The sequence below is a fragment of the Sphaerodactylus townsendi genome, linkage group LG03 (genome assembly GCF_021028975.2).
Source record: "Sphaerodactylus townsendi isolate TG3544 linkage group LG03, MPM_Stown_v2.3, whole genome shotgun sequence".
NCBI lineage: Eukaryota > Metazoa > Chordata > Lepidosauria > Squamata > Sphaerodactylidae > Sphaerodactylus > Sphaerodactylus townsendi.
Genome location: NC_059427.1, coordinates 54174279 through 54187828, shown reverse-complemented (window position 1 = coordinate 54187828; position 13550 = coordinate 54174279). Strand labels below are relative to the sequence as shown.

The following is a 13550-nucleotide window of genomic DNA, read 5'->3' as shown; positions in this document are numbered from 1 at the left end:
GTTTAGGTAGGGAAGTTTGACCGGCATACGCTGATGGGGAAGAGACTTAAGCCTGTAGGCTGAACACTTTTCGGCAGGTCCTCTGAGAGGCCAGGTTGCCCTGAGGGGGAATGCGGGTGGCGTTGCTTGGGTTCCATTTTCTGCAGTGATGATATAAGAGGAGGAGGAGAAGGCAGTGGTGTTGAGTCCCCCCCCCAATTCTGAATACTAATCCCCCCCCCATACTCTAGAAGTGAACCCGGGTACTGTAGGCCAAGTTGTTCTCTGTGGGTTCCACCTTACTTTTATTGAGGCAGTTAGCAGCTTGAATGCCCTTCCTTTTTCTGCAGTGTTTTCAAGGAAGAAACTAGATCCACTGTATTAATTATTAGTTTAGGCATTCATGCTTCCTTTAGTATATATACAAACTAACAACAAAGCCCATTGTGTGAAAAAATACAGTGAACTCTAGAAAACTGTGTCACGCATATGCCTTGCACGTACTCTGCACATCGCATCAGTGAGGACTACCCTCTCTGCGATGACTCACATTTTAAAGAGCTGCACAGGCACGTGAGCGGTGGGTGCAGGCCACACTGATGTGAGCGAGGTCAAGGTGTATTTTCAATGACTCACAGTTTTCTAGGGACTGCTGTATTTTTTTGCACAATGGGCTTTATTTCTAGTTGTTATAATGTTATATCAGTGTTACAAAAATTAGTTGACATGACCTGGATAGGCCCAGGCTAGCCTGATCTCGTCCAATCTCAGAAGCTAAGCAGGGTTGTCCCTGGCTGGAAATTGGGTGGGTGACATCCAAAGACTACCAGGATTGTCATGTGGAGGCAGGCAATGGCAAACCATGTCTGAACATCTCTCACCTCGAAAACCATATGGAGTCACCATAAGTCGGCTATGACTTTGTGGCTCCAGCACATACACATATTTAGTTGCTAATTAAAAAGAAACAAAACCAAGCCCTTGGTGGCAAAGGGAGAGAATAGCTACTGCAGGACAACGTTGAGGAAATAGCTGCTGTGTGGGTGGGGAAATCCAAACAGTCCCACCCATGTGGTCACCATTCAGGCTTTACTTTCCCCAAAACTTTGCAACAAAGCAGATCTGAGGGGGAAAGGCTGTTGAGAAACCCCACGAGGGGTATAAATGCACTATGATATGGTGGAGAAACAGGAAACACTCCTCCTTTCCAACACCACTGAATTTAGCATGGCCAGATAACCTGTTTGGAAAATGAAATTTTTAGAAAGGAGGGCAAACTTTAAACCATGATGTTGACCAATACCTTGTTTTTAAAACATTTCTGCAGTTCTACTCAGGCTGTCTTAGCATGCCAGAGGTGTATGAATCATTTATGTGATGTTTCTAGGTGTCTTTTAATAAGGGTGTTGATTAGGTGGGATTTTCTTTGTACATTCACAGCAGACCTTTCCCCATTCTTAGAGCAGTCTTTCATGAACTGTTTCAGTAGACAGGACAGTAGCTAATTTACAAGCCTTCTCCTCAAACAGTTCTCACTCATTCCTGGAGAACGTTTGTAAATAAGCTTTAATATAGAGATTGGTAAAAGGTCTTAGGCTTTGAAAGAGGTATGCTTCATATGTTTTTGGCAAACCTAAGGATCCTCCAAGCTCATTTTTTGTGCCTCATAAGAGAAACTGTGAGACTTCTTCAACTGATAAGTGGAAATTGTCTCTCCATGAGCAACAGTAGATGTGGGCGGATAGCCTTTTCACCTAATAAAAGGAGCAACTGTGCATTACAATTTAAGCTACATTTTTAATAACATGATTTTATACCAGCAAGTTATCCTTGATCCTCTGAAGTGTTGTAGATAATTTCTCTTCATGCAAACTCAGTAAATTGTTAAGAGATATATTAAATTGTGCCAGACTATCAATGACAGCCCCCGTTTTTGAGGGAGGGGGGGTGGGTGGGTTGGGTATATAAATTGATTCTTCATTATAGTGTCTGCTTGGTGGGGAGGGTTGGCAGTGGTACATGCCAACATTAAGTCCATCTGCTTTGTTTTTTCAGTAAAACAGGACTCGTGTCTTCCAGTTGGGACAGGCAGTTTTATTTCACTCAGGGTGGAAACTTAATGAGCCAGGCGCGAGGAGATGTGGCTGGAGGACTTGTTATGGATATAGACAACTGTTCAGTCATGGCCGTGGACTGTGAAGACAGAAGATACTGCTTTCAGATAATGTCGTTTGATGGCAAAAAGTTTGTATTCAATCTCAGCTATTCAGTTGGGGAATGGGGGGATGCAAGTGACTTAATTGGTTCTTTGCAGAGATTATCAGCTAAAGAGATCTTTTGTTCGCCTTTCAGCATAGAGGAAAAGTGCATCATACTGATTGTTACTGTAAAAATATTGCCTCTGTTAAAAAAATTAGATTAGTATAAAGTTAATGATTAGAATTTTTGTTCCCCGTCCTTTTTGACATATTTTGGAGTTCAGAGTACTCTCGTGTGCATTCAGAATAAAATTAGTGGATTGTTCAGCTTGTTCAGTATATGTTAGTTGCTTAAGCTACACCTCAAAATATTATGTTGGCTCTGCTGGTGTTACTCAAGCCCCAGATTTTAATTTAATGCCAATTAAATTAAACTAACTTGTGAAGATGGTAAGGGATGTTCTTTGATAAGCAGACCCCCTGGGTCTGATCCTTCCACAAAGGTGACTTCTGATCAAAAGGGACAGAGTGCTATATGAGTTAAATATTAGTGTGTATGTTTGCGATGCTATCATGTCTCAGCTGAGCTTTTCAAATGAGGGAGAAGGGGGGCTTCTTGAGTCCTGAAAAGGCTATGGTGGGTACTGTAATACCTGCGTGGATTGGGATTGCAGGTGGAAGGTGGAGATCATGCAGGATTAAGCAGGGTAGATTCCCTGTGGTGTCTGGCATTTCCCCTCTCCCTTAGCTGTACTAATGAGTGGATGTCTGTAGAATATGACAGGATGAGGGACACCTGGCCCTTCCACCATACAAAGATCCTGTGGTTCAAAAGATCCTGTAGTTCAAAATTGGCATTTAGAGAGCACTAAATGTGTTGAAAAAGATGTCTAATGAATATATAAACTATTATTGGAATGTTGGAGCTTTATAGGTCGTTGTTTTAATTGCATGATTTGCCTTCTTATTTGTTTGTATTACTTTGTTGTACACCGCCCGGAGCCCCTTGGGGATGGGGCGGTATAGAAATCGAAATAATAAATAAATAAATAAAATAATATTCAAGATCAAACATTTATTATTGTGCATACTTGAGTCCTGTCAGCATAGGTACAGAATAACATGTAGCAAATGAAAGATGCTAGAAAATACAGTGTGAAAATTCTTGTCTTGTGAGAGTGAATCCTAATCTTTTTCTTTTCCCTTTCCTTTTCTGCCAGGTCTTCTATTTTGCAGGCAGAGAGCAAAAAAGATTATGAGGAGGTACGCTCATCAAAAAAGCAGCTGTAAAATCATGAAGTGGTCTTTGGACTTTTGAAGGCTTCTTTCACAGTAAATTTGTTGTTCACAAGACCCTTGGTTGAGTCCCCTGCAACAGACGATCATAACTTCATGTATGGAAGGGGTTAAAACTGGTATCCAAATAAGGTTTTTGTCTTGCTGGCTGTTTGTTTGTTTGTTTACCTGGACCAGCCAAATAACATTTGACACCAAATAACTGCAATAATTTTTCTTTTGCATTTTAAAGATCAGCATAAAAATACTGGGAAATCCCATGGAGGATTTCCATGGACAGAAGATGAGGTGGATTTTGCCACTTGCCCCCTTCTGCAGCATATTTCTCAATCCCCCATTATTCTGTTCAAGTAGGGTACTCTGTGTCACCAACAACAATATTCTGAGGAGCCTTTTTGGCTGCAGTAGGAGGTGAGAAAGCCGGACCTCACAGTTAGAAATGTCTGCCATCTTGGTGGAAAACACTGGGTTTAGAAATCATTCAGAGGGCAGAAGAGCAAAGAAACTGCCAGAACATTACACGTTAAAACTTAATTCCTATGTTTTGCCATCCAGTTATGCATCTCTAGGCTGTTGGTGGTCTCAGCATTGCTCCACTGTTAAGGTAGAATTTACTGTCAGGAAAGGATGTGGCTTTTGTTACACTGGAATGGATAGAATTAGGTTGTCTGATGATCTTACCTGGCCATAGGCATAAGATTGTGTATCTGAACTACATACTGCTTTAGTCTTCCTATGAATTCAGCTTTAAATTGTCAACTATTTGATGGAGAATGCAGAAAATATTCTCAGTTCTTTTAAAGATACCATGTTCTCCTGAATAATAGGAGCCATTTACTCATTTTTGTCATAAGCTGTCACGTGGGTTTACGTGGGTTTTTTTGGGGGGTGATTTATAAATTGATTTATAAATTGCGTGATTGTGTGATTTATAAATTGTGTCATGCAATCTGATTTATAAATTGCGTCCTGCAATCTGGTGGTGTATGTTTCACCACATTTTGATATATATATTTTTTACAAAAACTGCTTCAGTATGTATCATTCAATCCAGCAATCTGCTCGAACAGGGATCACAGATCTTTCTTGATTTTCCTTCCCACCCAGCAATCTCTGCTGAAATTGATTCTTGGTTGCAGGATCCCTGTGCAACTGTGGGTTAGTGAGTTGCAGTGAAGGAAGGGGAAGGTAGTGAAATCCCCCTTCCTGCCTTTTTTGTCCTGATAGAAGAGTTGGCGATGGTGATTTTTACCCCCATCCTCACTGCAGGCCACTGACCTACAGGGTTGCTACTCCACATGGGTCTGGCAGTCCTGCAAATAAACCTTTCTGTTTTCAGAAGGGACTGAGAGGAAATTGGGTGACAGCAGTAACCATCAGCACCTTCACTGACGGATTGCTGATTCCATAAACAAATATGAACATGCAAAGAAAATTACACAGAGAAAAGGAATGAGAAATTTGAGTAACAGACTTGACCAAGAAAATGATCATAGGCTTAATTGTACCTTTTGACTTTCTTTTTCAGTGGATATGTACCATAAACAACATCTCCAAACAGATATACCTAAGTGAAAACCCAGAGGTAATGTTTTCATGTTAGAAATTGACTGTTATGTGTAAACGTCCCTGCCAAATGACTTTGGTACAAAATTCTGTCTGTTGATCCCACAGAGAGGGATCAAGGGGAATGTTTTCTAAAGCAGTTGTTGACAGCAAGAATGATGACCTTTTCCTTTTAAACTGATGTTTGGGCTCAAAATCATTTTGATTTATCTGAATCGAGCCACTGTGCTTTTATTTCATGTTACACTATGGTGTATCATGAAATCTGAATTGAACCTGTATAAGTCTGTCTTCAATGTTGTTGAATTTTTGATGAACTGAAGATTAACATGGCAGATAAACTTTTGTGAAATGTAGAATCTTGAAGCTGGCCTTGTCAAAGAGATGAAATTTTTACAAAATCACTCTGACAATGCTGAGTTGATTTATAAAGGAAAAGCTCTGTAAGACTTGGCAGGAATGTTATGACAATATTGTCCTGATTACTCAAGATTAACTTTTGTTAATTTTAAAACATTTGTGTACCAAATTTTTATTAACAAAATATGTGGATCAATGTGCACATTGGAATCTTAACTAGAAATATGAAACTTCAAGCTTACGGGCAGCCCAATCCAGAGACAGAAGAGGGTGAAGCTTGTCCTGGAAGTGGTGTGGACCTGCACCAACGCATTTGTCTACCCTGCTTGTGTACATGGCACCTACATCACAGGGAGGCAACAGGGCAGCGGAAGGCCGGAGCTGTACAGCTCCATAGCAACCAACCTGGAAGAAGCTGCCTCCCCTAGAGCCGCACTGGTATTAAAGAGGATGCCAGCGCATCAGGAGGGTATTCCCGGGGTGGAGCTGACTTCAGTTGGCTTCCACTGGGCTTGGGAACACCCCCCGCCCCAGCTGCAGACTTACTCTATGGAACTATTCAGGCAGCAGGAGAGTTTTTGGATTTTCTTTCTTCTTACACTACTTGAACTCTTTGGAGGCAGCGCAGCACTGCATCATCCTTGGCTGCCAGGGAGATTCCCCACCCCCACCCCCACCCCAGGTCTGGTTTGGGTTTCAAGGCAGGAAGTCTGTCAAGACTATAGCTCTTGTATTCCCAGTTTGATGATGTAGCACCCAGCCAGGCATGCTGACAGTGTTTTGCACAACTTTTGCTAATGTCTGTTGGCTGTGGACTAGTGGGTGGACTCACCCTCAGCTGAATTGCTAGCTCATCTAGATGATGAATTTAATAAAACCAGACTCATTATTTGAATCTGTACATACATGTGAGAAAGAGGCATATCTGGTACTATATAAATACTTCCAAAACAACACATTTTTCACTACAGGGATTGATCTGAATTAGATTATTATGAAATAGCTCTGAGACACGTGAATGGTTTCTCCATGGTCCGAACTTTTTTGTCGAGGAATACGTGTTTTGCACTCTTGACTCTCTGCTGATGTCTAATTAGATGAAGCAGTTACCATATGGTGCATGGAAAATTGTGTAATTATTGTGTAATTATTCATAGCAATTAAAATATGAAGTTTGAGGTATGATACTTGGTTGTAAGAAGTTTGTGTTACTCACATACAGTTATATTCATATTTACTGGAAGGGAAATCTTCAATGTGTGTTTTTGTTTTCCCCCAAAAATGTAGGAAACCGCTGCCCGTGTAAATCAATCAGCTCTGGAGGCTGTCACTCCCTCACCTTCCTTCCAGCAGAGACACGAGAGCATGAGGCCAGCAGTGTAAGTTGTAAGACAGCAGAGTGTTTAAAAATCAGGTTATGCAGACCATGGTGGTTCCACTGACCTCTAGCTGCCTGGGTGCTGGAGTGACAAAAGTCAGTCACATGAGGGGACATGTTTTCTAGCTGGATTCTTCCCATGGAAGTTTTACACTGCATGTTTGTAGTGTATCCTGTGTTAAGGTGCCTTGGACATTCCCCAGTAATATTAAAGAGTGGTGGCATGCAAGGCCCTTGCCTTTTCCAGGGAGGAAGGAGGGAGTGCTGGGGGACATCCTGCCCACAACCACCTCCCCCACGGCCCTGCCCCTTCCTGTGATAAGTCCATTTTCTTACCAGAAATGGTAAGATTTGCCTTCCAACATGCAGTGATCCTGAATCAATTTTTGTGTGGGAAGATCCCCTCCTTGAAGTGGGATTTCCTGCAGCCAAGTGGTTTGAGATGGTTAGTCTCCTGAGGAACTACGTAGTAGGTTTGTGTTGTGATGCTGTTTCTTTCCTCCTTGATGCTTGACATGCTGCATAATTTGAAACCTTTCCTTCTGGCTTTGCTTCATTTTTTAGACAGTCTCGTCCTCCCACAAATCGTACCAGCAGCACCGGGTCTATAGGATCGGATTCAGCATCTCTGTCAGCACTTTCCTTGGATTCACTTGTTGCACCTGATACACCTATACAGTTTGACATCATTTCTCCAGTGAGCGAAGATCAACCCGGCCAGGCAAAAACCTCAGGACAGTCAGGGAGGTAGGGAACCACAACAAAGTGTTTGCAGTTACAAAAGCAAGGCTTAAGGTTGATGATATTGTCCTACAGTATACCATGCCTTCCGTTCCAGGACCGAGTGTGTGCTGAAACTTATGCTCTCTTCTCAGTAGCTCCCCTGCCAAGAATTTCCCTTGCTCTCCCTGCCAGCCTTAACTAAGAGTTATGCCAATACATCTAGTTGCCATGACTAACCAGCAGCAAAGTTAACTTTTAACTAGGGTTTAATACTAAGTTTTAGAGTTGTTAAATTCCAGGTGGGGCCTGAAGATCTCCCAGAATTACATGTGACAAAGATCAGTTTCCCTGGAGTAAAGACTACTCTAGAGGGTGGCACTGTTGTTACCCGAAGCAGGCAGTCTCCACTTAAGCTGGGGGAATTAGCTGGAGACAGGCAGCAAGAGGACTGGGATCTATAATCTATGCATACCAAGATAGTCCAGGGTTGAAAACTCTCAAATGAGCCGGCAGTTGTATATTTAAAATTGGTTTTAACAAGAACTGGCCAAGAGAAAAAGGAGGAAGTTGGGTAAGATTTCAGAGGTAAGTGAAAGTTACCGGCCTTGGAGGGACATCCAGGGAAAGCAGTGTTGAAGAAGAAAACGACCAGCATTTCTGGGAGCAAAAGGCAGAGCCCACACGTAAGTGGGGGAGTGTCCACAGATCCAGAACACACAAACACAGTGAATGGCCTAAGGACCAAAATGGGTCCTGCGGCAGTATGAGATAAGCTGACAGGAAAGTCAGAGGCAAAGAATTGGTTGCTTTGCCAAAGTTTCTACAAAAGAGTAGAAGAGGCTTGATGAGTTGTCAGGACCCAAGAGAACACCTGGGCTATTCTCTTGAATATTGATTGATTGCTGGGATGGGTGAAGATAGGGAAAGTAATGATCTGGTCAGAGGTGATTAAATCACTTTAGGGCAGAGGTGTCAAACTCGCAGCCCTCCAGATGTTATGGACTGCAGTTCCCATAACATCTGGACGACCGCGAGTTTGACACCTGTGCTTTACGGGGACACAGTGGGGATTAGCTGGCCACATTGTCCAGCCAGGCAAACCTAAGGCCAGTGGAAAAATTCAGTGGCCACTGCCTTCCTGCCCCAGCATGACACACAAGATGGATTCCAAAACCTTCTGAGAGGCATCCATTTTATGGGGAGCAGTGTCTTACCCTTATCCCCTTGCTCCCATGTCATCCTTTAGCACAGTGATTCTCAACCTTCCTAATGCTGCGACCCTTTAATACAGTTCCTCATGTTGTGGTGACCCCCAACCCTAACAGTTATCCATTTTACAGATGGAGAACACTGATGCAGAGAGTCTTAGGCGACCCCTGTGAAAGGGTCATTCGACTCCCAAAGGGGTCCCGACCCCCAGGTTGAGAACCACTGCGCAGGAGGAGGGGTCCTACTTCTTACACTTCACCCTGCTGAAGCCCTTCCCATTATCCTTCCTGGCTGCACCCCCCCAAATTGCCAGGAATTTCCCAATCAGGAGTTGGCAACCAGCCAGCTTAGTGTACTAGTTAAAAGCAGGTGGAGTTCAATCTGAAGGTTTTGATTCTCCACTCCTTCACATGAGTGGCAGACTGTTATCTGGTGAACTGGATTTATTTCCCCACTCCTACACATGAAGCTGCTGGGTGACCTTGGGTCAGTCACAGTTCTTCAGAATTTAACCCCATCTACCTCACCAGGTGTCAGCAGTGGGAAGAGAAAGAGTTTGTAAGCTGCTACTTCTACCAAATTTTGAGAAACATTTCAAATCTCTGGTTAAGAATGAGCCCTAACTAACACAAACAACTATTAAACTTCACACTGAAACAGCTCTTAGAATCATAGAGTTGGAAGAGACCACAAGGGCAATCAAGTCCAACCACTACCATGCAGGAGTACACAATCAAAATACTCCTCTGACAGTTGGCCATCCAACCTCTGATGGAAAACTTCCAAAGGAAAAGACCTGGAATATGCTTCCACAGGAGGTGGTGATGGCCACTAACCTGGATAGCTTTTAAAAGGGCTTGGACAGATTTATGGAGGAGAAGTCGATCTATGGCTGCCAATCTTGATCCTCCTTGATCTCAGATTGCAAATGCCTTAACAGTCCAGGTGCTCAGGAGCAACAGCCGCAGAAGGCCATTGCTTTCACATCCTGCACGTGAGCTCCCAAAGGCACCTGGTGGGCCACTGTGAGTAGCAGAGTGCTGGACTAGATGGACTTTGGTCTGATCCAGCAGGCTAGTTCTTATGTTCTTACCTCACCACACTATACTCTCACTGTTGAACTGCCCTTGCTGCCAGGAAGTTCTTCCTGTTGTTTAGCTGGAATCTCTTCTCTTGCGCCTTGAACTCATTACTCCTTGTCCTAGTCTCTGGAGCAGCAGAAAACAAGCTTTCTTCATCTTCAACTTGACATCGCTTCATATATTTAAACATGGCTATCATGTTACCCCTTAACCTTCTCTCCTCCAGACTGAATATACGCAACTCTCCAAGTCTCTCCTCGTAGGGCATGGATTTCAGACCTTTTATCATTTCGGTCACCCTCCTCTGGACCCGCTCCTTCTTGTCAGTATCTTTCTTGGAACACAGCTCTTATCTGTGTTTGAGGCAGTGGGCTGAATCCATGCATGGAAGGGGGCAGGCTGGCAGAAGAAAGTCGTAATCCAGAGGACTACAGCTTAGGGTCCACATGAATTTTGTTTTCATGAGATATGAGGGAAGAGAAGCAAAATCTTACACCATTGTGTAAATTCCAGGTATTTCAGCTTCTGTGTGCACTGCCTCATTCCTTTCAGCAATTTTTAAAATCCTGTTTAATTTTTAAAATTTTTGTTTTTTAAAAAGTATATTTTCCTTTCCTATTGCTTGCTTGCCCTAGCACCTTGGGTATTTCCTCTTGGAAACTCAAGAGAAATGTGATATCCCCGCTTCCAGGTGGTGATGGCATACTGATGACTCTCTTCCTGAGCTAAAAAGGTGAGTGAAAATGATCTAGGCTTCTGGAGTGATATCTGATAGGAAAATATACAAGCAATTGAGTTAAGCATCCCCCCTTCAGATTCAGTGTTGTTCAGACAAAATGTTTAAGACAGGGATGTCCAACTGTGCTGCTACATTTCCCATCAGCCCTTGCTGGCATGGCCAATTGGCCTTCCAGCAGGGGTTGACGGGAATTGTAGTCCATGAACATCTGAAGAACCACGGTTGGACACCCCTGGTTTAAGATAAAAATAGATGTATGTGAGGATTATTTATAGCATTAGACATTTTGCCCCCACCCTCCTTAAACAGAAGTATAAACAGATTACATCATACAAAAGATGTTTGGTAGCAACTTTATAAAACTGTGCAGGTAAAGCAGTGGGCATGATCCGGTTTGTTCTCGTGAATGTAGTGTTGCAGCATGAAAACAAACCTGAATGCTGGAAGGTTGATGAGGTAGAAACTTCCAGGTCCTGATGGGGCAGGGTGCATCACAATTGTGGATTGGGAGGTCATGCTACATCTCCTGCAGCTGTACAGAATTGACAGCTAGAGGAGAGCTACTGCTTCGTATACTTTGTTGTGCACTGCAGATAATAGATCACCAAAGGCTGGCACTGAGGATGGCTACATTATACTTTTCTGCAAAGCAAATCTGACAGAACTGTTAGTAGCAGAAGCAGCATGGAGTCTGTATCAGTGAGTGTTTGTGATTCAGCTTTTCCAATGATGTGCACTGATACCCAAGGTGGAATGGCCATAGCAGAAATTTGTTTCTGCAGATGTTTCTCGAGCTTTGTTCTGGGGAGTTATGATCAGCTTCGGTTGGAAAGGCTACTAATGAGTTTTTCAGAATAGGACAGCTTTCTGTGGAGTTGACCAGGCTTGGAGTGAGAATTTTCTAGCACAGTTCTCATTAAGTGTAATGACCATGGAAAAGAGAGAGTTTTGGGATAAGTCCACTCCACTGAATAGATGTACTCAGTAAGACCGAATGGCTTCTGTGAACTCTAGTCAGAAAACATCCAGACGCCCAAATTCTGTATCTTCGATTAAACGCAGATAATGGCAGATTAAACACATTGTAGTAATTGGATTGTTGTACTAAGGTACAGATTTTTAAGTTCGATTTAGGTAGATTATTTGGTCCTCATTTTTTCATGGAGATCATGCTTAAATAATCTCACATTAGGAATTAAACATTTCTTGTCATTTGTCAAACATTATCTATTTACATAAAAGGAAGATCAGTCTTTCCCTCGCCCCCCTCCAGGAAGTGCTTCCAGAAAAAATAGAGGGTGGGGGGTTGTCTTACATCAAGGCTTATCTTCTTTTCAGATATAGAATGTGCCTTGGATTTATTTTCTCTCTATTACAAATGGATTATCTTATATTTTAGAAAATTTTCTTGTTCTTTTTCTATGCATCATCTAATTTACCTCCCTTCCCCCTTCCATTTTGATAAAGCCTTTCCTTTGCCTTTAAGACGAGAAGCCTAGAGTATTTTCACTTGCATATAATTTGAAGAATAATGATATTTGAGAGTCAGATGTAGCCATGTTTCTCTTGATTAATTTAATGGCTTTAGAACACTGTCCTTCAAATGGTTTGACTGGAAGGTTGATGAGGTAGAACAGTGGTGTGCGCATATTTTGAAGCTCATTGTTATGAATCTACCTCCTTCAGATTTTGTTTGCTTCTTTCATTACAGATTATTAGTAGCCAATTGTGAAGGGAACACTTACCTTGAGGCTGTTTTCTGTGAGCTGGGTGTGCAGAGGGCTTTTCTCACATTTCTCTGTTTGCACACAGGGAGGCAGCCCAGTTCTTTCCCCTCAGCTGCCTGCTGAAGTAACTGGTTTCTCCTTTACTGCATCTCTTAACTCTGCCCATCAGCCGCCTTAAAGGCACAGATCTCGCTGATATTCTCTTTCTCTCCCTTCCCCTACACATACACACACACAAAGGGAAGACTTAGTCAGGGACATGGGCTGGGGGAAGGCGTTGTCCTGACTTTTATCAGGATGCATTGTGCCATTGAGGCCAGACTACTTTGACAGGGAAAGTGGCCTGAGTGATGGAAGGATTTGGGGGAAAGAACCTTGACTTTTGTAAGGGGGAACTTCCCTTTTCCATGCGCAGAGAGCTTCTTCCCCTTATGTGCGATTCTTCACCTCCCAGCTTTTCCTGCTCCTTTCCAGGAAGTCCTGCCAATTCTGTTTGTTACATGAGAATTAAAAGGGCTGCCAGAACCAGGTCTTGGTGGTGAGGACACCCTTCCACAGTAACAGTCAGTGGCGATCAGGGCTCTAACAAGATGGCGCTGTCAGCTGCCTAAAACCAGCTGGGGTTTTCCTTATTTTGGCTGGGCTTAGGGAAATTACGTTTGAAGTCAACAGAGTAATTGCCGGCAAAGGATGTGATGGTAGTGGTGGTGGAGAATGATCAGAGAAAAGGTCTGAACAATAGAGAGAGGGGTGGAGTGGGTATAGCCTCCTTGGCTACTGCTGATGCTAGAGGTACTTGTTGTGGTGTGTATGCAGGCACCTTTGGAAGAAGAGGAGGGAACCCCACCCCATGACACACACACGCCCATACACCCCACAAACACAGGCTGGCATTATCGGGAGATCCCAGCAGACACCACGGCAGGGATGGGAAGAATCTATGCTGGCTGCTGAAAGCACCTCAATCTCTCCCTCCATCCCTTTCCCACACAACCTTCTTCCCTCCCTCCTTCTGGCATGCATGAGAGTGACGCTGTCTTGTTCTGTTTGATTTATCAGTACAAGCATTTAAGAAGTGAGAAGGAGTTGACAACAGGGGGGAGCATGCAAAGCAGGAGGGAGTGGATGGGTGAGACTAGGCGGGCTGGCTGTGGGTGGAGGGTAGAGGTCCAGGGCAAAGCTGTGCTCAGTGACAAAATCAGCCTGGCTGCAAGGCAAAATTAAACTCATGTTATAAGTGGTCTCACTTGCCACAGGGAGAATAAAAAGTGAAAGCAGGGCTTGAGGAAATAT

At 43.3% G+C, this 13550-nt stretch overlaps 1 protein-coding gene across 1 annotated transcript in view; it reads left to right on the top strand.

The window, feature by feature from the left end:
* Positions 1-13550, top strand: part of APPL1 (adaptor protein, phosphotyrosine interacting with PH domain and leucine zipper 1) — a 38084-nt gene that overhangs the window by 17296 nt on the left and 7238 nt on the right. The window contains exons 11-15 of the mRNA XM_048487977.1: positions 2035-2223; positions 3398-3440; positions 5002-5058; positions 6687-6778; positions 7342-7524. Coding sequence (XP_048343934.1) covers positions 2035-2223; positions 3398-3440; positions 5002-5058; positions 6687-6778; positions 7342-7524 — 564 coding nt within the window. The remainder of the gene's footprint in view (positions 1-2034; positions 2224-3397; positions 3441-5001; positions 5059-6686; positions 6779-7341; positions 7525-13550) is intronic.